This window comes from Hyla sarda, chromosome 2 (genome assembly GCF_029499605.1).
Source record: "Hyla sarda isolate aHylSar1 chromosome 2, aHylSar1.hap1, whole genome shotgun sequence".
NCBI lineage: Eukaryota > Metazoa > Chordata > Amphibia > Anura > Hylidae > Hyla > Hyla sarda.
In genome coordinates, this window is record NC_079190.1 from 61,273,516 (window position 1) to 61,299,075 (window position 25,560).

The 25,560-nt window shown below is 41.8% G+C and overlaps 1 protein-coding gene across 9 annotated transcripts in view; it reads right to left on the reverse strand.

Annotated features, from left to right (window-relative positions):
* Positions 1 to 218: 218 nt before the first annotated feature.
* STARD13 (StAR related lipid transfer domain containing 13) overlaps positions 219 to 25,560 on the reverse strand; it is a 508,748-nt gene continuing 483,406 nt past the window's right edge. For all 9 annotated transcript variants that reach the window (XM_056561898.1, XM_056561901.1, XM_056561899.1 and 6 more), the window contains 10 exons: positions 23,815 to 25,154; positions 23,281 to 23,454; positions 23,010 to 23,169; positions 16,852 to 17,050; positions 11,160 to 11,367; positions 8,319 to 8,433; positions 5,253 to 5,474; positions 4,931 to 5,148; positions 3,945 to 4,121; positions 219 to 855 (listed from right to left, as the gene is read on the reverse strand). In XM_056561898.1, the coding sequence (XP_056417873.1) occupies positions 738 to 855; positions 3,945 to 4,121; positions 4,931 to 5,148; positions 5,253 to 5,474; positions 8,319 to 8,433; positions 11,160 to 11,367; positions 16,852 to 17,050; positions 23,010 to 23,169; positions 23,281 to 23,454; positions 23,815 to 25,154 (2,931 nt within the window). In that variant the 3' untranslated portion in view covers positions 219 to 737. The remainder of the gene's footprint in view (positions 856 to 3,944; positions 4,122 to 4,930; positions 5,149 to 5,252; positions 5,475 to 8,318; positions 8,434 to 11,159; positions 11,368 to 16,851; positions 17,051 to 23,009; positions 23,170 to 23,280; positions 23,455 to 23,814; positions 25,155 to 25,560) is intronic.

The following is a 25,560-nucleotide window of genomic DNA, read 5'->3' on the forward strand; positions in this document are numbered from 1 at the left end:
TCATTCTATTAAAATAAAACAAAAAGGGTGGCGACTATCTTTGTCTCGATCCAACCACCAGGTGTCGCTGTGGTGCTTACTGCCGTTTCAGGTGAGATGGCACACAAACACATTCTCCCAGCTACGTGCAATGAGCTGGTCAAGGTAAATAGGCAACAAGTCTACAGGTAACAGGCCCAGATTACAGACAAAGGACACAGCATACATCTTTTGAGGTCACATTTTGAACATGAAGACAATTCTTTATTCTCTTATTTACAAAGTACCTCTTCTCCATAAGGTCCAGACAGTGCAGTGCATTACAGATGGGGACAACTAATGTAATGTGTCCGTATTATTGCTGCATATAGTATACCACAACTTCCATTGTCAGGATATAATAATACTTGTGGTCAGGTCTACAAGCATTTGTACATGTATATAAACAATGTGCGCAAAGTGAAATAAAAGGTATGAAATACGAAACAAAAAGCTTCCACAGAAAGCATTAACTCATATACTTAATTTACATACACTGTATACACATAGAGTCCTGTTAAAATATCTTATAGATAGATAGATATAGATATACATATTTACATGGTCTATGTACAATTAAATTAAAACAGTTATCACTGATAACTCCATAAGTCCGAGACCCCCAGGACATGCACAGTGCTGCCATATGGTAGTGTTACTGTGGCTTCATATAACGGGGATCCTGTTGTTCTATAGAAAGTCTTTGGGTAGAATATTCTTCAGATTTTCGTTTCCGGTCCTTCTGCTGTAAGTGGCTGAAATGAGTTACGCATCCTCAAAGCTTCTACTGCACAAATGTGTCCAAAGCATTTGTTGTACCAGTCTAGGCAGTGGCCCCTAAGGTTAAAATAAAGACAAAGTAAGTCAGGCTCTATTATGCTTAACCCCTTAAGGACTCAGGGTTTTTCCGTTTTTGCACTTTCGTTTTTTCCTCCTTACCTTTTAAAAATCATAACCCTTTCAATTTTCCACCTAAAAATCCATATTATGGCTTATTTTTTGCGTCGCCAATTCTACTTTGCAGTGACATTTTACCCAAAGATGCACGGCGAAACGGGAAAAAAAATCATTGTGCGACAAAATCGAAAAAAAAATGCCATTTTGTAACTTTTGGGGGCTTTCGTTTCTACACAGTGCATATTTCGGTAAAAATTACACCTTATCTTTATTCTGTAGGTCCATACGATTAAAATGATCCCCTACTTATATAGGTTTGATTTTGTCGCACTTCTGGAAAAAATCATAACTACATGCAGGAAAATTTATACGTTTAAAAATGTCATTTTCCGACCCCTATAACTTTTTTATTTTTCCACGTATGGGGTGGTATGAGGACTCATTTTTTGCACTGTGATCTGAAGTTTTTATCGGTATGATTTTTGGTTTGATCGGACTTTTTGATCACTTTTTATTCATTTTTTAATTATATAAAAAGTGACCAAAATACGCTTTTTTGGACTTTGGAATTTTTTTGCGCGTACGCCATTGACCGTACGGCTTAATTAATGATATATTTTTATAGTTCAGACATTTACGCACGCGGCGATACCACATATGTTTATTTTTTATTTTTTTTACACTGTTTTATTTTTTTTTATGGGAAAAGGGGGGTGATTCAAACTTTTATTAGGGAAGGGGTTAAATGACCTTTATTAACACTTTTTTTTTACATTTTTTTGCAGTGTTATAGGTCCCATAGGGACCTATAACACTGCACACACTGATCTCCTATGCTGATCACTGGCGTGTATTAACACGCCTGTGATCAGCATTATCGGCGCTTGACTGCTCCTGCCTGGATCTCAGGCACGGAGCAGTCATTCGTCGATCGGACACCGAGGAGGCAGGTAAGAGCCCTCCCGGTGTCCGATCAGCTGTTCGGGACGCCGCGATTTCACCGCGGCGGTCCCGAACAGCCCGACTGAGCAGCCGGGTCACTTTCACTTTCACTTTAGAAGCGGCGGTCAGCTTTGACCGCCGCTTCTAAAGGGTTAATACCACACATCGCCGCGATCGGCGATGTGTGGTATTAGCCGCGGGTCCCGGCCATTGATTAGCGCCGGGACCGACGCGATATGATGCGGGATCGCGGCGCGATCCTGCTTCATACTGCGGGAGCCGGCGCAGGACGTAAATATACGTCCTGCGTCGTTAAGGGTTTAAAGGGGTTATCCATGAAAAAACTTTTTTTTTATAAATCAACTGGCTCCAGAAAGTTAAATAAGTTAGTAAATTACTTCGATTAAAAAATCTTAATCCTTTCAGTACTTATGAGCTGCTGAAGTTGGGTTGTTCTTTTCTATGTAAGTGCTCTCTGATGACACGTGTCTCGGGAAATGCCCAATTTAGAAGCAAATCCCCATAGCAAACCTCTTCTACTCTGTGCAGTTCCCGAGACAAGCAGAGATGTCAGCAGAGAGCACTGTTGCCAGACAGAAAACAACAACAACTCAACTTCAGCAACTGATAATTATTGAAAGGATTAAGATTTTTTAATAGAAGTAATTCACAAATCTGTTTAACTTTCTGGAGCCAGTTGATATAAGAAAAAAAGTTTTTTCCTGGAATACCCCTTTAAATGGTGCAAGAATGGTAAATAAAATATTCATCTGGTTGGCTATACACACACAAAATCTACTATATAAAGTTAGCCTCCGTATGTTAACTTTACTTAAAGGAGTAGGATGTTTGATCGCGGGGGTCCCGCTGCCGGGACCCTGCAATCTCGGCTGCGGCACCCCAGACATCCGGTGCATAGAGCGAACTTTGCTCCATGCCGGATGACTGGCGATGCGGGGTGGAGGCTCATGATGTCATGCCACGCCCCTTCACAATGCAAGTCTATGGGAGGGGTCGTGACGTCCGTCACGCCCCCTCCCATAGACTTGCATTGAGGGGGCGTGGCTGTGACATCACGAGGGGGCGTGCCCATGACGTCCTGAGCCTACAGTGCTGCAAACAAATGGCGGGTGCAGCAGGGAGATCGCGGGGTCCGATAAGGGGATAAGATGTCTAGGGACGGAGTACCACTTTAATGTTCCATGGAAAACTTTTTGTTCACCAGAATTCCTCCAAACCCCGTTATAAACATGCAGGCCCACCCATGTGGATTCAGTTGATTTACTTAATGTGTATAAATAGCTTATAGCTTATAATATTTTATAGGCTTAAATATTCTCTTTTGACAATCCCTATATATTAGCAGGGTTCCTTGACAATAAGCTGATCACAAAGTGCTCAGCTGTAAAATCTACCCTGCAGCGCCACCATAGGTAAAATGAAGCATTACACAGTGTCTAGTCATATCAATGGGGACAGGTCCTCTAGACAGAGAGTCATTCTTTAAAACCACTCTCCAATCTGGGCAAGAGATGAGCTTCTTGAACAGAGGACCCCTCTCTATTATCTATGAATTCTCTAGTAGGATACATGAAAATGGATTTTGGAAACCAGACAAATCCATGCAGTATAATATATGTGGCCTGAAATATGTTGCCATGTGGTGGGAGGAGCCAAGCAAGAGAAAACGGCCCATTGCCTTTTCCGCCTTGTTGCATTATATCGGGAGTAGATGTAGGGATATCTTCCTATAGGATAGGATTTCTCATATATTAGGCATTAGAAGCCTGTTGTGTATTCAGTCAAAATTACCCCCAAAATAGTGCACTGTTATTTTGTCTGGTAAAATGTTGAACACCAAGATGGAAACTCAACAGATCCCATTGAAATCAATGGTTCTATTGGGCGCTGTAGGTGTCTGGCGTGCCGTAGATCCGGCACTGCCATTATTTTCATTGTTCTACTCCTATGATGGAGCAGAAAAGGGAAAAAGTTTGGAGATAGTGTGACCCTAGTCTTATATAGATGGCTGTAATCGTGTCAGTAATTCTTTGTAGGTCATTCCTAGTTCCAGTACAGTAACTTACTTTAGGTCAACTCTGCAAATATAGGTCAGTCTAGATTTTCCAGAGCCACAAGGTTCGATCAAATAGCGAGTTTCCAGAACTATGGCTCTCACGCCTCCTATTACTGGGGCTTCTTCATGTTCCACAGAGGTTGCCACCAAACTGCACATTCCCTTTGGCAAGTCAGTCCTCCATGTCCTGCAAGTGAATACAACGGTCAACTAAATAATAAGAAACATCAATCTTTATATCCATAAAAATGGGGGTCGGGTCTGGTTGGTCTCATCTTATTTGTATAGCTAGTAAACAAGGGGTGGATCATTGTCCATAAAAAGGATGAAGAGGGAAAAACAAACACGAGGCCCTGGATAGAAAAGTTGAGTTTAAAAGGGGTATTCTGGGCAAAAACATCTTATCCCCTATACATACGATAGGGGATAAGATGTCTGAACATGAGGGGGAGCCCGCTGCAGCACCTGCATCCTACTGGACACGTGATGTCACGACACGCCTCCTCATGACACCTCGCCACACCCCCTCCATTCATGTCTACGGGAGGGGGTGTGGCAGCTGCCATACCCCCTCCCATAGACATGAATGGAGGGGGTGTGGCATAATGTCACAAGGGGGTGTGGCGTGACGTCTCCAGTTCTGGAAACCCTGAGGTTTCCAAAACTGGAGACGCAGCCCTGCATAGAATTCGGGTGCTGTAGGGAGATCGCGGGGGGAAGGATGGGGCGGGGGGTGGTGGGATGGCTCCCAGCGGTAGACCCAACCCCCCCCCCCCCCCCGGTCAGACATCTTTTCCCCTTTGGATAGGGGATAAGATGTTTTTGCCCGGAATACCCCTTTAATCTTTACTCTAGGTCTCCCTGTCTACACTTATGGTCTGTGCCAATATTTGGGCAAAAGATGGGACACCAGATATTTATAGCTACAGCAATATGTGATATAGACCCCACATGGTACACAGTAATATACAGTATTGTGACATTAACATAACTTACCTTAACACCACAAAATCCTTGGATGGGTGAGGAGCCATAGAGTCCACTAAATACTGGTAAACTTCCGTCTGATTATCAATAGTTTCTATTACTTTTGCCTGCGCAAAATCCTCATCCCATAGGTGGCGCTCTCTTAGCAGGCGATTGAGTACAACAGAAGGGGGAGCCTCTACTTCCACAGACACCTTCCACAGCCTCAGTGGATTTCCATCTCCAACCTGTGTAATGACGACATCAAGTTAATATACAGAGAACTAGGTCATCTTTGTGTCACTGATACCCAGGAAGCAATGTTCTTTTGAGATATGTAACAATCCAATACCTTTTTGTAGGTGAGGTCGGTGTTCTCTGTACTGGAGAGAGACACCCAACCCTTAAACTTGTCCTTGGATTCTTTCTGAAGATTCTGGATGACATTATCAAAGTATTTGCAGACACTTTCCGCTTCCTCCTCCATCTGTTTTACCAGTTCCTCCATAGTAGGAGCATGGATATCAACTTCTGCATATGAATTCCGGGACTGGGCTATGATTTCCTCGGGAATCTGCAAAATAATATGTACGGTATGTAAAATAAAAATATATAAAAAAATAATATGTACGGTATGTAAAATAAAAATATATAAAAAAATATATAAAAAAATAATATAAAATATATAAAAAAAATATATAAAATAAATAATTGACGATAAACCAGCATGTCTGAAAAAGACAAGAAGATACAAGTAGAAGCAGTTCCCTTCTCTTATTCACATACACAAAATCCCCATCTCTAAGATGTTCTTCTCCTTCCTATATCTCTCCTAACATGACGTAAAACCTTTTTTGTAATGTTCTCACTATTAACCCATCGTGACAAAGTCTACGTTCCCAAGCATAGTTTTATTATGGACTTTTTATTTCTACAAGACTGGATGCATATTCTGGAAAAATATGTATTGGTTGTGATAGAGAGAAGGGATATTATGGTATTAAGTGATAGACTATGTGCTGTTTACATACATTACACAAAAATGTGTCCTTAAAGGGGTACTCCAGTGGAAAACATTTTTTATAAATCAACTGGTGCCAGAAAGTTAAACAGATTTGTAAATTACTTCTATTAAAAAATCTTTACCCTTCCAGTACTTTTTAGCAGCTGTATGCTACAGAGGAAATTCTTTTCTTTTTGAATTTCTTTTTTGTCTTGTCCACAGTGCTCTCTGCTGACACCTGATGCCCGTACCAGGAACTGTCCAGAGCAGGAGAAAATCCCCATTGCAAACCTATGCTGCTCTGGACAGTTCCTGACACAGACAGAGGTGTCAGCAGAGAGAACTGTGGACAAGACAGAAAAGAAATTCAAAAAGAAAAGAATTTGCTCTGTAGCATACAGCTGCTAAAAAGTACTGGAGGGGTAAAGATTTTTTAATAGAAGTAATTTACAAATCTGTTTAACTTTCTGGCACCAGTTGATTTAAAAAAAAAATATATATATGTTTTCCACCGGAGTACCCCTTTAACAAACTTCTTTGAATCCAATATGGACCACGCCCCCTCTATTCATGTCTATGGGAGGGGGCGTGACGAACATAGACATGAATGAAGTGGGCATTGCGTGACGTCGCTAGGGGGCGTGGCCGTGATGTCATGTCTCTGTCTCAGAGGCAGCGCCCAGCACAGAATGCCTGGGACTGCACCGAGATCAGGGAGGTCCCCAGCTGCGGGACCCCTGTGATCATATATCTTATCCTCTATCCTTTGGATAGGGGATAAGATGTATAAAGCTGGAATTAAAGGGGTACTCCGGTGGAAAACTTTTTTTTAAATCAACTGGTACCAGAAAGTTAAACAGATTTGTAAATTACTTCTATTAAAAAATCTTGATCTTTCCAGTACTTATTAGCTGCTGAATACTACAGAGGAAATTATTTTCTTTTTGGAACACAGAGCTCTCTGCTGAATCACGAGCACAGTGCTCTCTGCTGACATCTCTGTCCATTTAAAGAACTGTCCAGAGTAGGAGAAAATCCCAATAGCAAACATATGCTGCTCTGGACAGTTCCTAAAATGGACAGAGATGTCAGCAGAGAGCACTGTGGTCATGACGTCAGCAGAGATCTCTAGTATTCAGCAGCTAATAAGTACTGGAAGGATTAAGATTTTTTAATAGAAGTAATTTACAAATCTACAAACTCCAAGGAGAAACAAAAGAGACCGTGGCACTCACCAGAGATGCTTGAGACGACTTTATTCACCGGGTGACACTGCAGGGAGACAACGGACAGGACAAACAGGGGTGCTTCTGGACAACGGAACCGTTTCGCGTACTTTGACGCTTCAACTGGTCTCAAGCATCTCTGGTGAGTGCCACGGTCTCTTTTGTTTCTCCTTGGAGTTTGTACATGCTGTGCTGTATTGGATCTGTGTTGCACCACTCTATTGCGGACTGTCAGCCGGTGAGGAATCAGCTGCTTGTTAATTTATCCCGGAGGAGTGTCTGCAGTGCCGAGGTTGTCTCTTATGTTGGGAGTTAATTTACAAATCTGTTTAACTTTCTGGCACCAGTTGATTAAAAAAAAATAAAGTTTTCCACCGGAGTATCCTTTTAAATGCCCAGCGTGTAATACAAAAATTCCCCTGTAGTGGCGCTGCAAAGAAACTGAACACTTATTGCCTGCTTTTCACACAGTTTACAGCGGATCACTGGTTGCCCTCGCACTATGATCTGCTTATAACCAACAGATCCATTTAGGATTGTGCAAAAAGGACAACTATGAGTATGAGCCTTCTATGTGCCCTGAAGTACATACACAGATATTTGCACTGTTTAAAGGGGTTATCCAGGAAAAAACTTTATATATATATATATATATATATATATATATATATATATATATATATATATGTTTATATATATATATATATATATATATATATAAACAGGTTCCAGAAAGTTAAACAGATTTGTAAATTACTTCTATTAAAAAATCTTAATCATTTCAGTACTTATGAGCTGCTGAAGTTGAGTTGTTCTTTTCTGTCTAAGTGCTCTCTGATGACACCTGTCTCGGGAACCGCCCAGTTTAGAAGCAAATCCTCATAGCAAACCTCTTCTACTCTCTGCAGTTCCCGAGACAAGCAGAGATGTCAGCAGAGAGCACTGTTGTCAGACAGAAAACAACAACAACTCAACTTCAGCAGCTGATAATTATTGAAAGGATTAAGATTTTTTAATAGAAGTAATTTACAAATCTGTTTAACTTTCTGGAGCCAGTTGATATAAAAAAAAAAGTTTTTTCCTGGATAACCCCTTTAATGTTGATCTGTTTATACTGCAATCTAAACATTTTTATTGATAATCGCTGACGCTAGATGTCTCTTTATATATGGCAGCACATCACGCTCACCTCAAACAGCTTGTTACTCTCCATTATCATGTGGGCCAGACCTTGTGTAGCTGCCAGGTTCTCATTTAAGTCCTTCTGATCTGGCTTTCCTGTTGCATACTTCTTCTGAATGGCTCTGAAAGGAGATAGATGCCGTTACATACTGACATTACAGATCAAAGCAGATGTTTGGTTATAAATTAACAAATACCCCCTAGAGGGTCTACGGGCACTTATATATTAAACAACAACCGTATTTATCGGCGTATAACACGCACTTTGTCTGTGTGCGTGTTATACGCCGATACACCCCCAGGAAAGGCAGGGGGCATAATTACCTGAGTCGGGTCCGCGCTGCTGCAGGCCTCCGGCGTGCGTCCCCGGCGTCGTTGCTATGCGCTGAAAGGCGCGGCGCATGACGTCAGTGCGCCGCGCCGTGCATAGCAACGACGCAGGGGACGCACGCCGGAGGCCTGCAGCAGCGCGGACCCGACTCAGGTAATTATGCCACCGGGGATGGGGGGAGGCAACGGGGCAGCGGCGACGGCAATGGGTGCCGCTGCCCCTTCTCTCCCCCTGGCTGTCGGCGCCACTTCTCTCCCCCTGGCTATCGGCGCCGGCACCGATAGTCAGGGGGACAGAACGGGCAGCGGCGCCGATAGCCAGGGGGTGAGAAGGGCCGACAGCAGCGCTCTAGACCCCAGGAAAGGCAGGGGGAGAGAAGCGGGCAGCGACGGCCTCTCTCCCCCTGCCTTTCCTGGGGGTATATCGGGGTATACACGCGCACACACGCACCCTCATTTTACCATGGATATTTGGGTAAAAAACTTTTTTTACCCAAATATCCTTGGTAAAATGAGGGTGCGTGTTATAGGCCGGTGCGTGGTATACCCCGATAAATACGGTATGTCCCCTCAGGGAAAGCCTGAATAGAGACCCTCTACGGTCTAAAACTTAGCTTTTAATAATTCCAAATTAATATTAAAGGTGCTCAAAAATTTCCACTAGGTGGCAATATGTGCTTAAAATTACAGTCCCTATTAATGTTTTTTTAATGCATTCTATGTAGGATGATCTTGATCACGGAGCTCAGTTTGCAGCGCTCTGCTCTGACACCGTCTACAGACATAGTGTCACTGCGCGCCGTGATCCATCCATTTTATAACAATGGGACTGAGCTAAAATCTCCTCCTCTGGCTCAACGTTTCGCTAGTTGGACCTAGCTTTTTCAAGAGTATGAGGTACCATATACCTCTTGAAAAAGCTAGGTCCAACTAGCGAAACGTTGAGCCAGAGGAGGAGATTTTAGCTCAGTCCCATTGTTATAAAATGGATGGATCACGGCGCGCAGTGACACTATGTCTGTAGACGGTGTCAGAGCAGAGCGCTGCAAACTGAGCTCCGTGATCAAGATCATCCTGCATAGAATGCATTAAAAAACATTATTAATAGGGACTGTAATTTTAAGCACATATTGCCACCTAGTGGAAATTTTTGAGCACCTTTAATATTAATTTGGAATTATTAAAAGCTAAGTTTTAGACCGTAGAGGGTCTCTATTCAGGGTTTCCCTGAGGGGACATATATCCCCAAGATTGTTGTTTAATATTGATGTTTGGTTATGTCTGACACATAGGACAAGTACACACCGATCCTGTATGCAGCATGACGACCACCTCCAAAGCCCAACCTGAGCACGGTCTAATGTTAACGTACAGTAGAGAAAGAACATAGTAGAAGAGATCTGTGCCCAGACCCAATGATAGTGCCCTCAGCCTCACAGAAAAAAGACAACTCTCTGGTCACAGAACTGAGACTTGAGGAATAGTGGCCCTTAAAGGGCTACTCCCCTGGAAAACATATTTTTTGTTAATCAACTGGTGCCAGAAAGTTAACAGATATGTAAATGATTTTCTATTAAAAAATCTTAATCCTTCCAGTACTTATAAGCTGCTGTATGATCCACAGGAAGTTCTTTTCTTTTTGGATTTCCTTTCTGTCTGACCACAGTGCTCTCTGCTGACACCTCTGTTCCTGTCAGCAACTGTCCAGAGCAGTTTTATATGGGGATTTGCTCCTTCTCTGGACAGTTCCTGACATGGGCAGAGGTGTCAGCAGAGAGCACTGTGGTTAGACAAAGGAAAAGGAAATTAACTAAAAAAAAACAGCAGCTGATAAGTGCGGGAAGGATGAACATATTTTAATAGAAGTCATTTACAAATTTGTTTAACTTTTTGGCACCAGTTGATAAAAAAAAAAAAAAAAAAAAATGTTTTCCAGCAGAGTACACCTTTAAATATCTACCTCCAGCAAAAGGACACATTATATATAATGTTACCGGCATATAGGACAGCACAGTAACCTTCAGATCTCCTGAAAATGCTTAGAAATATCTCCATGCATTCACTTCGCAGAATTATGACATATATATATACATATCTATATATATCTATATATATATATATATATATATATATAGTAAATTTGAGAAGCCATATTAGTCCAGTGATGCAGATGCAAATCAAAAAATGTTGCAGTATCTTGTAAAACCTTTTTTATTGGACTAACAGAATTTTGTAGAGACAAGCTTTCGGGATTCCTCCCTTTCGGGAGGAATCCCGAAAGCTTGTCTCTACAAAATTCTGTTAGTCCAATAAAAAAAGGTATTGCAAGATACTGCAACATTTTTTGATTTGCATCTATATATATATATATATATATATATATATATATATATATATATTATTGTTATTTATTTATTTTTTTTAAACAAAACCCCTTTTCAATGTCTTATAGAGAATTTCCAGTGAAATATGTCTCAGTAGTAATGTAAGAATTGTTTCACGGGTCATAAATACCAACCTGGGGGAATTGTCTCTCTTCAATAAATTAAGGTGGAAGAGTGATGGCGCCAAACACACAGCGAGATTCATTGGGGTCATCTGATTCTCTTCTACTGAGGTGACATCATTGAGAAAACACAAGAGCGTTTGCAGAACTTCGCGGTTCTCATCTGACATTAACATGATGGCCGACTGCACTGCCTGGAGCCTCTGGTCCTTGGGGACATCTGACAAATTGAAATGACACAATTCATTATTAATAGGATCTTACATTAATATTCCGTCCCTTTGTCAGGCACCAGAGATGAGCGAACTTACAGTAAATTCGATTCGTCACGAACTTCTCGGCTCGGCAGTTGATGACTTATCCTGCGTAAATTAGTTCAGCTTTCAGGTGCTCCGGGGGGCTGGAAAAGGTGGATACCTGAAAGCTGAACTAATTTATGCAGGAAAAGTCATCAACTGCCGAGCGGAGAAGTTTGTGACGAATCGAATTTACTGTAAGTTCGCTCATCTCTATCAGGCACCATGGTGAGAAAACAAGGTCCTGACCCTGCAGATATATATATATATATATATATATATATATATATGTGTGTATATATATATATTTTTTTTTAGCAATTTGCTGCATTTTCTAAATTTTTAAAGGGGAACTGTCATCCCTTTCATGATGTTTTACCTACAGGTCATTGGGGCGGTCCCTAGTGGCAGCTACTTCCCCCGACTGCCGAGATTGATAGATCTTTTGTTGTTTAGGTATAGGGGGAGATCTATCAATCAAGGTTGGTGGGGGCAGAAGACTTCCCTGATGATCTGTGGCTCAGGCAGCATGAAAATAAGGTTATTTTTTTTGTTATATAACATGTATGGGGAGAAAGCAATTGCTTTGGGATGTATCATGCCAGGACAACAAGGTGCAATAGGTTACACTTCAAAGCAGTTGTACAGGACTATGTCTGGTTTCTTCAAAAAACAGCTCCACACCTATATTGGTGTATATTTGGTATTGCGACTCAACTTTATTGAAATGAATGGAGATGAGTTGCAATACCTGATACAACCCATGGAGAGGTGTGGCACGATTTTTGGAAGAAAGATGCTTTTTTTTTTTTTGCTTTTTTTTTTTTACACTTGTTCTATTGTTTGTTTCCATGGAGAGTTTCCAGCTGTGGGTTATCTTCTCCCCTGTTGATTGATTTGACTAAAGCTGTAATACCAGGCACAGCCTATGGACAATAGTGGCGCCATATTAGGATCTATTCACGCGGCAGAATTTCAGCTTGCAGAATTCCACCTCAAATTAAAGCACAGAGACTTCTATGGGATTCCGCACTCCCATTCACACTTCTGAATTTCCGCAAGCGGAAATTCAGAAGTGTGAATGGGAGTGCGGAATCCCATAGAAGTCTATGGGCTTTAAAGGGGTACTCCCGTGGAAAACTTTTTTTTTTTTTTTAAATCAACTGGTGCCAGAAAGTTGAAACAGATTTGTAAATCACTTCTATAAAAAAAATCTTAATCCTTCCAGTACTTTTTAGGGGCTGTATACTAAAGAGAAATCCAAAAAAGAAATGCATTTCCTCTGATGTCATGACCATAGTGCTCTCTGTTGACCTCTGCTGTCCATTTTAGGAACTGTCCAGAGCAGCATATGTCTGCTATGGGGATTTTCTCCTACTCTGGACAGTTCCAAAAATGGACAGCAGAGGTCAGCAGAGAGCACTGTGGTCATGACATCAGAGGAAATGCATTTCTTTTTTGGATTTCTCTTTAGTATATAGCCTCTAAAAAGTACTGGAAGGATTAAGATTTTTTAATAGAAGTGATTTACAAATCTAAAACAAAGATTAACCACACCTCAAGAATACTAATTTCTGATTTACAAATCTGTTTAACTTTCTGGCACCAGTTGATTTAAAAAAAAAGTTTTCCACAGGAGTACCCCTTTAATTAGAGGCGGAATTCCACAAGCCAAAATTCTGCCGTGTGAATAGACCCTTATTCTACTCTCATATAACAGCTTGCTTGCTCAATCCTTCCATTTTTCAACAGAAAAGTTTCGGTCCCCCGCTGGGATGACAACGCTTGCGCACCAAAAGTATTAAAAATCTAAAAGAGGCACGTCCGAGGCTTCAAATAGAAGTGAAATGAAAATTATTGTCAGATGTGTCTATGAGATGGTATTTTGTGTAGACATCCAGGGATTTAGCCCAGCTCCTATACTTCCTGCAGTTTTAAAATTATAGGAGCTATTTATGGAATTTTATGTCATTTTACAGTCATGCAAATATGTTTAGATTCACGTTATTGTGTCTTCGCTCCAGACTCTGGCAGGAAATGAGTTTATCTGGTGCCTCAAGTCATTTACATAGGAGTCTGGGAGGATAAAAGAGTTAGTAAAAGAACTGTAGGGGCCTATTCACACTGCAGATTTTCCTTAGTATATTTCCTTTACTTTTTCATGCAAACAAACCATGGCACACAAGTCATTGGAAACAGATTAAAGCGGTACCCCGGTGGAAAACGTTTTTATTTTAAATCAACTGGTGCCAGAAAGTTAAACAGATTTGTAAATTACTTCTACTAAAAAATCTAAATCCTTCCTGTACTTATTAGCTGCTGAATACTACAGAGGAAATTCTTTTCATTTTGGAACAGAGAGCTCTCTGCTGAATCACGAGCACAGTGTTCTCTGCTGACATCTCTGTCCATTTTAGGAACTGTCCAGAGTAGGAGAAAATCCCCATAGCAAACATATGCTGCTCTGGACAGTTCCTAAAATGGACAGAGATGTCAGCAGAGAGCACTGTGCTCGTGATTCAGCAGAGAGCTCTCTGTTCCAAAAAGAAAATAATTTTTTCTGTAGTATTCAGCAGCTAATAAGTACTGGAAGGATTTAGATTTTTTAATAGGAGTAATTGACAGATCTGTTTAACTTTCTGGCACCAGTTGATTAAAAAAAAAGGTTTTCCACTGGAGTACCCCTTTGAGGCTAGCTTCACACTACGGAATTTCTGCCAGCGATTCCGCTTTGAAATTGCAGACAGAAATTCTGCTTACTAAAATGTACAAGCGAGTCAATGGTTTTTCCGTTCACCGATTCACACTTAGTAATTTTTGAAGCAGAAATTGTGAACGGAAAATTTGATTTCAAATATCCGCCAGAAGAATGGTGTTGGTTGTTCTTCAGGCAGATCTACTCGTGGAACACATTGCAGTCTATTGGGGGCGGCAATGTCCGCGCGGTCCTAGCACCGACTGATTCAGTTGGCGCTGGCCGCACTTGGAATCTCTAGACGGAATTTTTCCGTTTGGAGATTCCGCAGTGTGAACCTAGCCTTAGGGTCTATTCACACAGCAGAATTTCCACTTGTGGAATTCCGCACCAAATTAAAGCCCATAGACTTCTATGGGATTCCGCACTCCGATTCACACTTCTGAATTTCCGCAAGCGGAATTCAGAAGCGTGAATGTGAGTGAGGGATCCCTTAGAAGTGAATGGGCTTTAATTTGAGGCAGAATTCCCTAAGCAGAAATTCTGCCGTATGAATAGACTCTTGAGGCTAGGTTCACACTGCAGAATTTCTGGGCAGAATTTCTGCCGGAGATCGAGCAGGCAGCGCTAGGACCAAGCAGACTGCATTGCTGCCCCCATAGACTGCAATGCATTTCTGGGTGGATCTTTTGGGAGATCTGCTCAGAAATGCATTGTCATCTATGGGGATGGCAATGTAGTCTGCTCGGTCCTAGTGCAGTCGGCTCGATCTCCGGCAGAAATTCTGCCCAGAAATTTTACAGTGTGAACCTAGCCTAAGGAGAATTTCCATCTGAAAATTCTGCCTGAAATCCTTGTGGTATCAAGGCCTCATTGATGTCAATGGAAGATCCTGACAATTCTGACAAGGATTATTTTCTGCTGTAAGAATTGACATGTCAGGAACATGAATGGGAACATTGACACCAAGGGGGCTTTGATTCCACGTGGATTCTAGGCACAATTTCCACATGGAAAATTCAACTTGATGGCTCGTTCACATGGGTAGATTTGCTAGTGAACTCGCAGCGTGTTTCCCGCTGCGAGTTTGAATAGAGGTGAGCTCTTCACGAGCTGTCCATGGCAGAATTTCAGCAGCTGAATTTCCGCTGCAGAAAATCCGCCGCAGACCAAATTAAAGTGAAGCGGAAATTCCACAGTCGAAAATCTGCCGTGGACAGCCCCCATTAAAATGCTCTACTTATACGGCTGACATTTGCTGCAATAGAGCTGTAGATAGAGACTGACACCGCTGAACGTACCCTGACCAGTTACTGGGCCTAATAGCAATGTGTATTAAAGGGGTACTCTGGTGGAAAAATTTTTTTTTTAATCAACTGCTGCCAGAAAGTTAAACAGATTAAAAAATCTTTACCCTTCCAGTACTTTTAGCAGCTGTATGCTACAGAGGCAATTATTTTCTTTTTGAATTTCTTTTTTGTCTTGTCCACAGTGCTCTCTGCTGACACCTGATGCCCGTATCAGGAACTGCCCAGAGCAGGAGAAAATCCCCATTGCAAACCTATGCTGCTCTGGACAGTTCCTTACACAGACAGAGGTGTCAGCAGAGAGCACTGTGGACAAGACAAAAAAGAAATTCAAAAAGAAAAGAATTTCCTCTGTAGCATACAGCTGCTAAAAAGTACTGGAGGGGGTAAAGATTTTTTAATAGAAGTCATTTACAAATATGTTTAACTTTCTGTCACCAGTTGATTTAAAAAAATAAAATTCCCACCGGAGTACCCCTGATATGTGGCCTTACTATAGTACATTGTGTATGAAATGTAAGGAGGGACAAGATAATTGCTATATGTGTCATTATACAGTAGTATGCCATGTGTAGTAAATAACCTTCTCACCACCCATGTACTTATATTAAATCATCAATAAAACGGACAAGAAAAACCTGCATTAAATGGGTACTCCGGTGAAAAACTTTTTTTTTTTTTTTAATCAACTGGTGCCAGATAGTTAAACAGATTTGTAAATCACTTCTATAAAAAATCTTAATCCTTCCTGTACTTATTAGCTGCTGAATACTACAGTGGAAATTATTTTCTGTTTGAAACACAGAGCTGTCTGCTGACATCATGAGCACAGTGCTCTCTGCTGACATCTCTGTCCATTTTAGGAACTGCCAGCGTAAAAGGAAATCCCCATAGGAAACATATGCTGTTCTGGACAGTTCATAAAATGGACAGAGATGTCAGCAGAGAGCACTGTGCTCATGATGCCAGCAGACAGCTCTGTGTTTCAAAAAGAAAATAATTTTCGCTGTAGTATTCAGGAGCTAATAAGTACAGGAAGGATTAAGATTTTTTAATAGAAGTAATTTACAAATCTGTTTAACTTTCTGGCACCAGTTGATTTAAAAAAAAAAAAAAAAAAGTTTTTCACCGGAGTACCCCTTTAATGTGCAAGAAAGGTGCATAAAACACTGCAAGAAGCAATTTAAAAAAATGTTGTTGCTTATTTTGCTTGTAAAGTATGCATAAAGTAAACTTAGCCTAAAGTTGGACCTCTGATGACATCAATCAGTAGTTATTGTCCAGGTCACCTACAAATGGGGCAACACAAACACACCGCAGCCTTCCGTGCCAAGATACCGGGTCACATGATCAACAAGCGTCTTATGTACAGTCCTTTGGCAGCGTCTCACGTCAGGTGTACTTACACTGGTAAATGTGCAGGAAGGTCTCCCCTAATTTACTGGTAAGCAGGGGCTCGGGAAGGTCCCTGAAGAACTGCTTGATCATGTCTGCCACATCATATGCGCACTGGCCTTCGTAGTTTACATTCTCGGGACTGTTCTCATTCATCTGGCGCAGGGCCTGGATTCGAGACTTAACACCAGATTTTCTAAACAAGCCAACCTGCAGAAAAAGTAAATGTTTTCCATGAACATTTCATAGTTTACCAATTGAGATCATTTATCTTTCATAGACTGGAGATGAAAATACATAATAATGTCTCCCATATTCTCGTGTACGGTATAAAGAACTAATTTACCATTTACACTTCACCAAACACCTAAAGGGTTCTTTCTAATATTGCTATTGAAGTACAATTTATTCTTCAGACTCTTTTTACATACAAGGTATTGAATTATTCCTGGATTATAGGTTTTCCTCCCATGTATAAATCTATCCTTTAATACCGTATATACTCGAGTATAAGCCGACCCGAATATAAGCCAAGGCCCCTAATTTCCCCCCAAAAACCCAGGAAAAGTTATTGGCTTGACTATAAGCCTAGGGTGGGAAATACATCATCCCCCCATGTCATCATCCAGAGCCCCATCATCTTTCCCCCCCCCTTCATCATCACCGCCTGTCAATCCCTTCATCAGTGGTCTTCAACCTGCGGACCTCCAGATGTTGCAAAACTACAACTCCCAGTATGCCCGGACAACCATCGGCTGTCCGGGCAGGCTGGGAGTTGTAGTTTTGAAACCTCTGGAGGTCCACAGGTTGAAGACCACTGCGGCCTTCGTCATCATCCAGACACCCCCTTTAGTTTTCTACTCACCTCCCCTCGGTGGGAAGGAAGGGTGAGCAGGTCCGGAGCATCTATGCTGCAGGGACCATCCGGTGGGGAGGGTTAGTCTTTCCGGGCTGTCCATTTTCACCGGGGGGGCTCTCTTCTCCGTGCTCCGGCCCCGGACTAGTGACGTTGCCTTGACGACGACGCAGAGGGACGTTCATGTGCGTCCCTGTGCGTCGTCGTCAAGGCAACGTCACTAGTCCAGGGCTGGGCCCGGAGCAGAGAAGCGGTGAAGATGGACAGCCCGGAACGACTAACCCTCCCCACCGAACGGTCCCTGCAGCATAGATGGCCCGGACCAGCTCACCCTTCCTTCCCACCGAGGGGAGGTGAGTAGAAAACTAAAGGGAGTGTCTGGATGATGACGAAGGCAGCAGTGGTCTTCAACCTGCGGACCGCCAGAGGTTTCAAAACTACAACTCACAGCATGCCCGGCCCATGTCTGGGCATGCTGGGAGTTGTAGTTTTGCAACATCTGGAGGTCCGCAGGTTGAAGACCACTGAGAAGGGATTGAAAGGCGTAGAGTTCACTCAGGTATAAGCCGAGGGGGGCGTTTTAAGCACAAAAAATCGTGCAGAAAAACTCGGCTTATACTCGAGTATATACGGTAACAATACAGAGGCACCATACAATGGTATACCTGGTGTGGACCTACTGGTCCATAGGAACTCCAACTGCAACCCTATGGGGTTAATGGATTAATGTTCCTGTGTCAAGAAGGGACACTTTTCCCTACAACATAGGTTTCAAGCTCAAATTTAAATCCACCTGAAAAGGGCATAAAATGTTTTTGAAGCTGATACTGCATGGAGTAGCCTGAAAGAGAATTTCATAAGTGAAAGGTGTAAACTGATTTCAGGCAGGGTACATTCACGGAATATGTGTCTTCTTGTATTTCTGTTGTTGATATACACCCAAAATATTCGCCCTTGGTGGTGGTGACTTTCTACGACCTGTATTTGGTTAAGCTGGTACTGCCAAGTATGGCAAACAACTTTAGAAGTATAAGGATACAGTGTGACTTTGGTCATGCAGCAAATGTACAGTGGGGGAAAAAAGTATTTAGTCAGCCATCAGTTTTGCAAATTCTCCCACTTAAAAAGATAAAAGTCCTATAATTTTAATCATAGGTATACCTCAAGTATGAGAGACATAATGAGTAAAATAAAAACCATAAAATCACATTGTCTGATTTTTGAAGACATTATTTGCAAATTATGGTGGAAAATAAATATTTGGTCACCTACAAACAAGCAAGATTTCTGGCTCTCACAGACCTGTAACTTCTTATTTAAGAGTCTCCTCTGTCCTCCACTCATTACCTGTATTAACTGCACCTGTTTGAACTTAATTTCAGTATAAAAGACAGCTGTCCACAACCTCAAACAGTCACACTTCAAACTCCACTATGGCTAAGACCAAAGAGCTGTCGAAGGACACCAGAAACAAAATTGTAGACCTGCACCAGGCTGGGAAGACTTAATCTGCTATAGGCAGGCAGCTTGGTGTGAAGATATCAACTGTGGGAGCAATTATTAGAAAATGGAAGACATACAAGACCACTCACCCCGTGGTGTCAAAATGATCTCAAGAACATTGAGCAAAAATCCCAGAACCACATGGGGGGGGGGGGGGGGGGTGACCTGCAGAGAGCTGGGACCAAAGGAACAAAAGCTACCATCAGTAACACACTACACCGCCAGGGACTCAAATCATGCAAATCATGCAGTGCCAGACTTGTCCCCCTGCTTAAGCCAGTACATGTCCCGGACCGTCTGAAGTTTGCTAGCATTTGGATGATCCAGAAGAGTATTGGGAGAATGTCATATGGTCAGATGAAACGAAAGTAGAACTTCTTGGTAAAAACTCAACTCGTCGTGTTTGGAGGAGAAAGAATGCTGAGTTGCATCCAAAGAACACCATGCCTACTGAGAAGCATGGGGGTGGATGCATCATGCTTTGGGACTGTTTTTCTGTTTAGGGACCAGGACGACTGATCCATGTAAAGGCAAGAATGAATGGGGCCATGTATCGGGAGATTTTGATTGAAAACCTCCTTCCATCAGCAAGGGCATTGAAGATGAAATGTAGCTGGGTCTTTCAGCCTGACAATGATCCCAAACACATCACCCAGGCAACAAAGGAGTGGCTTCATGAGAAGCATTTCAAGGTCCTGGAGTGGCCAAGCCAGTCTCCAAATCTCAACCTCATGGAAAACCTTTGGAGGGAGTTGAAAGTCCGTGTTGCCCAGCGACAGCCCCAAAAACATCACTGCTCTAGAGGAGATCTGAATGCAGGAATGGGCAAAAATACCAGCAACTGTGTGTGAAAACCTTGTGAAGACTTACAGAAAATGTTTGACCTCTGTCATTGCAAACAAAGGTTATATAACAAAGTATCGAGATTAACTTTTGTTATTGACCAAATACTTATTTTCCACTATATTTTGCAAATAAATTCTTTAGAAATCAGAGAATGTGATTTTATGGATTTTTTTTCTCATTATGTCTCTTATAGTCGAGGTATACCTATGATGAAAATTACAGGCCTCTCTTATATTTTTAAGTGGAAGAATTTGCACAATTAGTGGCTGATTAAACACTGTTTTGCCCCACTGTAAGTAAAAGAGGTTGTGTTGTGACCTGCAAATGTCCATGATAACAAATTCATCCAGGATAAGCTTTTGGCCATTGTCAGATTAAGGTCACAGCCAATTGTAGATCGCAGCATGACCCCATTTATTTACATTAATTGGAATGCAGCACAACGATGAAGCCCACATGATGATCGTTGGCCCCATGATTGGTGTTGTCACCGTTGTCATCGTGTAGGTTCGGTAACACTGGTCTAAACTGTATGGAGGCCTCCTGACTCAACCTCAACAGATGATGTCGGGTAGAACAGAATCATGCATGCTGGATTTAACTGCTCAACCCTTTTATGTTCAGAGAGATTAGCCACTGCCAGAGGCTTACTTTTTCTCTCTACATTCAGATCACATGTTTGGCGAAAGTTCATGTATATAGGGGAGTCGGGAGAAATAACCAAACCAACATTGGGCTGACAGCTATTGAAGGTGTATAGTCGTGGATACTACCATGTAGCAACCTTATTTTAACAGTTAATAGTTTAAATATATGGAATATTGAACCGCAAAACCCATTACGTCATAGCTGAATTTTTCATTTTTGACTGAAGTTTCCCTTTGATGCATTCCCATTAACACATGTTTTATACCACACAAGATTATTTTTAGGCCAAATCCTATTCACTTCCTACAACAATAAGACATATTTAAGTTCCAGAAATGATGTTCGAGACATTTCACAGATGAAAGGTTTGGCCGTTCCATACATATGAATGCGTCACTGTCTGTAGGCACTCGGAGACAGTAGTTAGAATGCAGCTTTTTTTCTGCTCGCATTGAGACGTCTCTGAGGAATTCTATGCTCTCTCCCAAGACCTTAGATCTAAAATTATATTGTGTGGGAGGACAGTGAACTAAGAAATCCTTGTTCTAATTGTCCTGAGAGCAACACAATCTGCATTATGTTTTGACAACATAAAAGCCAGCAGTCTCCATGTCAACTCGTGTTATGAGGACATGGAAAGGAAAAAACATACAGTTTATTGAAGCCCCCCGTCCCCCACATCCATGGTCATTATATGCTGGTTTTTCGGGAATATACAGTAGTATGAGAGAATATCTTTGCCTTTAGTTTCAGGCCGGTTGTAGTCATTATATGTTGCCTCTTTGTAAGCAGATGTCTGGTTTCTCATCCCGAAATTTTAGCCTTTTTCTAGTTTGTTTAAACAATGGAAAACCACAGTAAATTTTTGCATTGTTTACTTTAGAGATTGTTTACTAATAAACTTCATTAACAATGACGCTTCAGTATAAATACTGCATTTCATATTACATACAGTCTATAACTGTTCTGTAAAGGGAACTAGTTTCCCAGCATCCTAGAAAATGTTTTCCCACTTGATGATTTAATAATTACCAATGCATGGCCACCCTTAAAGGGTAACTGTTACGTTAGTTGAAAGGGATTATAGTGCAGGAATGTGCACAATAATTTTCTGAAGTATCTTCATTTTGACTTGACTAGTGTTTGACCTGTAGGCAGCAGCCATTGCCATTGCTGTTCCTGGTTGCTTACTGCTATTGTATGAATTAGAATAGGTTGAATACCAGCTCACCTGGCAGTCAATACTATTCTGAAGTGCATGTAAAATTATCCTTTTGGCAAATTAGAAACAAGAAAGTCTAGCTCTCTTATAGCAGTAAAACTTCTCCTTTGGAAGAAAAACTTTTAAAGTGGTACTCTGCCCCTAGACATCTTATCCCCTATCCAAAGGATAGAGGATAAGATGTCTGATCGCAGGGGTCCTGCCTCTGGGGCCCCCGCGATCTCCCTGCTCCACCAGGTGTTTGTTTAGAGCGTCGGGTGCAGCGCCGGAGGCTCCTGATGTCACGGCCACGCCCCCTCCCATACACTTGCATTGAGGGGGGCGTGGCCCTGATGTCACGAGCCTCCGCCCCGCATCGCGGTCATCAGGCACGGAGCAAAGTTCACTCCGTTAACCAGGTGTCTGGGGTGCCTCAGCCAAGATTGCGGGGGTCCCCAGTGGCGGGACCTCCGTGATCAGACATCTTATACCCTATCCTTTGAATAGGGGATAAGATTTCTAGGGGAGGAGTACCCCTTTAAGTGCTACAGGAGATTTGGACTTGGTTGGTTCTAATAGGGAGACAGAACCTGCTCTTTCTCCATAGCACCAGTAGTGAGGATGAGACCCAGCTCCATAGAATGTAATGTAAATCTATGACACTGGGTCTTGGGCTGGCTACTGCGGCATAATAACGAGCGGACAAATAAAAGTAATTTAGAAAAAATATTATTGTGCACAGTATTGCACCGTAATCATTTTTCATCTAACTTCACAGTTATGCTTTACGGTACCCATACACAAAAGAGCAAAGACCAATTTCAGAGGGACCAGTCAACTTTGTTATGTGTATGGGGTGCAACCCCATGATGGTTGAATGAGGGAATGGGCATGTCGATCAATCTTATGGCAGGGCTACACAAACAATCCCTAAAATGTTTATGTGGCCATTTAAATTTCTCACTGTCTGCTATAGGACCTGTTTACACAGCGCGATGTGTGGCCTTTAGACATAATAGTGCAGGTCTTATTAGTGCTAGCAGTGCTTTTAGTTCCTGTAAGCCATCTTTACAGTTATACAGAATAGTAAAAGATTTTCATGGTAAAATCCTTACCTGATCAAGGCAGTTGCTACGTAGAAACCGCAATGCCTGTTGAATGCTTTGTGGCATCGGCTGCCCAGTTCTCTGCACGTGGACCATGAGAGGAACACCAAAAACATTCTTATCCTTATAATCAGGACCCTTCATTCTCTTCATAAATTTTGGTACAGACCTGAAATTGTCCAAGCTATTTTAGAATTATATGTAAAAAAAAAACCTGTGTACATACTAATAAATAAAAGTATATCAAGCTTTATCACATCTTTTTAATCATTGTACCTACCATGTCCACCCATGTTTATTTGACATGGAATATTTTTCCATGATGGCGGTCAGTCGTAACAAGGAGAACTTTTGCAGCAGGTTGAGCTGGCCAGCAGACTGGTTACTGATCTGAAGTGATGCCAGAGAGCCGCTCAGCTGGTGAGAGACCTGGAAACTGTGCCACCTCAAGTGTCTACAGGAAACAAAAAGTTGAAATTTAAATTAAATCATAGTAAAATGCCAAAAAAGATAATTCAAACGAACAATAATCTCAATAATTTATCAATTTTCCTATAGAAAATACACAAGATGATAATCTATGTAAAGGCCAATAACCATACTTGGAAATATCAGTTGAGTCATTCATCTCATTGAAGATCAATGTCACATAGTTTCACATAGTATAAATTATATCTCACATATTTGGAGTATTGGAGCTTTAACTTATTCTTTAAATACTAAGTAACAAAACATTTGAAGAGGATTTGTATTTTTTGAAGAAAAGGAACAGGTTATAAAACATATGGGTTTAAAGAAAAGCGCATGAAGTTACCTATTTGTTCTCGTAAGAGATGCTCCAACTCCTGAGTCTCTTCTTTCTCTTGTTCCTGTTGCATCTGACTCATTTAGGGAGGCTGCATCCCTTTCCAGATCACTCGGTGTTGTTCTTCCATCAGATATAGAATTTCCTTCAAAGTCTAATGCTACTGGGTTTGGTGTCCGGAATGTTGGGATGGGAATTTGGAACGATAAATTGTCGTCTTGTAATTCTGGCATAACATCTTTTGACCAGTGGTCAACGGACTGCTGAAGTCCATTGATATGTTGTAATACATCATCCAAATGGGGGAAAAGATCATCTTTCTCCAAGTCCATAAGATCTCCAGTGCTGGCATACAAGTGGGATCCTGGAACATTGTCATACACACTAAGCCTGCTGCCCCTGGGGCATCTTGAAGATAAAGGCCTTGGTTCTTTGACACAGAGTGCTTTTTGTCCACTAAGTGATATGCTCGCACCTCGCCAGTTTACACCACCAAGATTATCAGTCGGTGAGAGACTTTCAATAGATATTGCTTTTGGAAATGTTCCAGGTTTGTGGTCCTTTGGAATATGAACAACCAGATCCTCTTGGGAATGAAATTCATTTTTATGATTTTGGCTAGGTTTAGCCCGTATCCCGGTCATTGTGAAGAGGTCAATATCTTCTAGGTACATGCCAGCACGCTTGTTTGATTCAGAAGCCTCTGCATCCTTCATACTTGAAGTGCTTTCATCAATTGTCTGCATTTGTAATTTTGAGTCCAAGTTTCCAGTTACCTTAAAGTCCATAGCTGAGTCACTTACTGGTCCATTACCTATCTGAACACAGTTCAATGATTTGACAGATTCAGGCTCCAGTTGCAGAATTGGCTCACTGATGATTAAACCTCCAGTTTTAGGTGGTCCTTTCAGTTTCCCATGGGCTCCTTTGCCCCGGAGAGTACCCATGCATTTTAGGAGTGTTTTTGCTTTTGTATGTGAAGATTTATCAGTCTTTGCATAAAATTTACCATCTGAGATATCTCTTGGCCAATATGGAGGTAAAAAGTTAACCGAGTTGGGATCTGACACGCACATGGTGTCATTGCACTCAAATGTTTCCCCAGAAGCACACCTGCAGTCACTCCCACCGCTACTTCCACTGTGAATAGAACATATCTCAGGCTCACTGAGATCTGTCAGCACGCTTTCACTACTTGTCGTGTTTTTCATGTCCCCGGATGACCCAAGTCGTTCTGATCTTCCGAGCAGTGTGTCAATGTCATCCACCCGAGACCATCGGCGACTGAATCTTTGGAATGTCCATTTGTCACTGATTGCGCAATGATCTTCTTCATCTGAATCTTCACTCTAAAAAAAAACGATATAAACAATTTTACCACCTCACTGTTTGTATTTGACTATTTTTCACAAGCCTAGCTGACTGTCTAATGTGTAGGCCTTCTCTTTCTCTCCTGACAGATCATGTTCAGGGAGAGAAGAAGGATTGGAAATATTGGATTTTAACTGCCCTTTTGTTTTTGGGGTCCTAAGCTGCCTCCAGAGGTCCTCACTCCATTTAGACATCATTCAGAGTTTATGTGTATCAGGGGAATGGCTAAGATAACTGTCGGCCAAGCAAAAGCCCGTCTGACAGCTATTGAAGGTGTAAATTAGGGCCAATGTCTGTTGCCCTGTGAGCCCTTTAGGGGCCCTAAAGAGCTCACAGGACAACAGACATTGGCCCTAATTTACTAACATGATCCCGACTCTTATT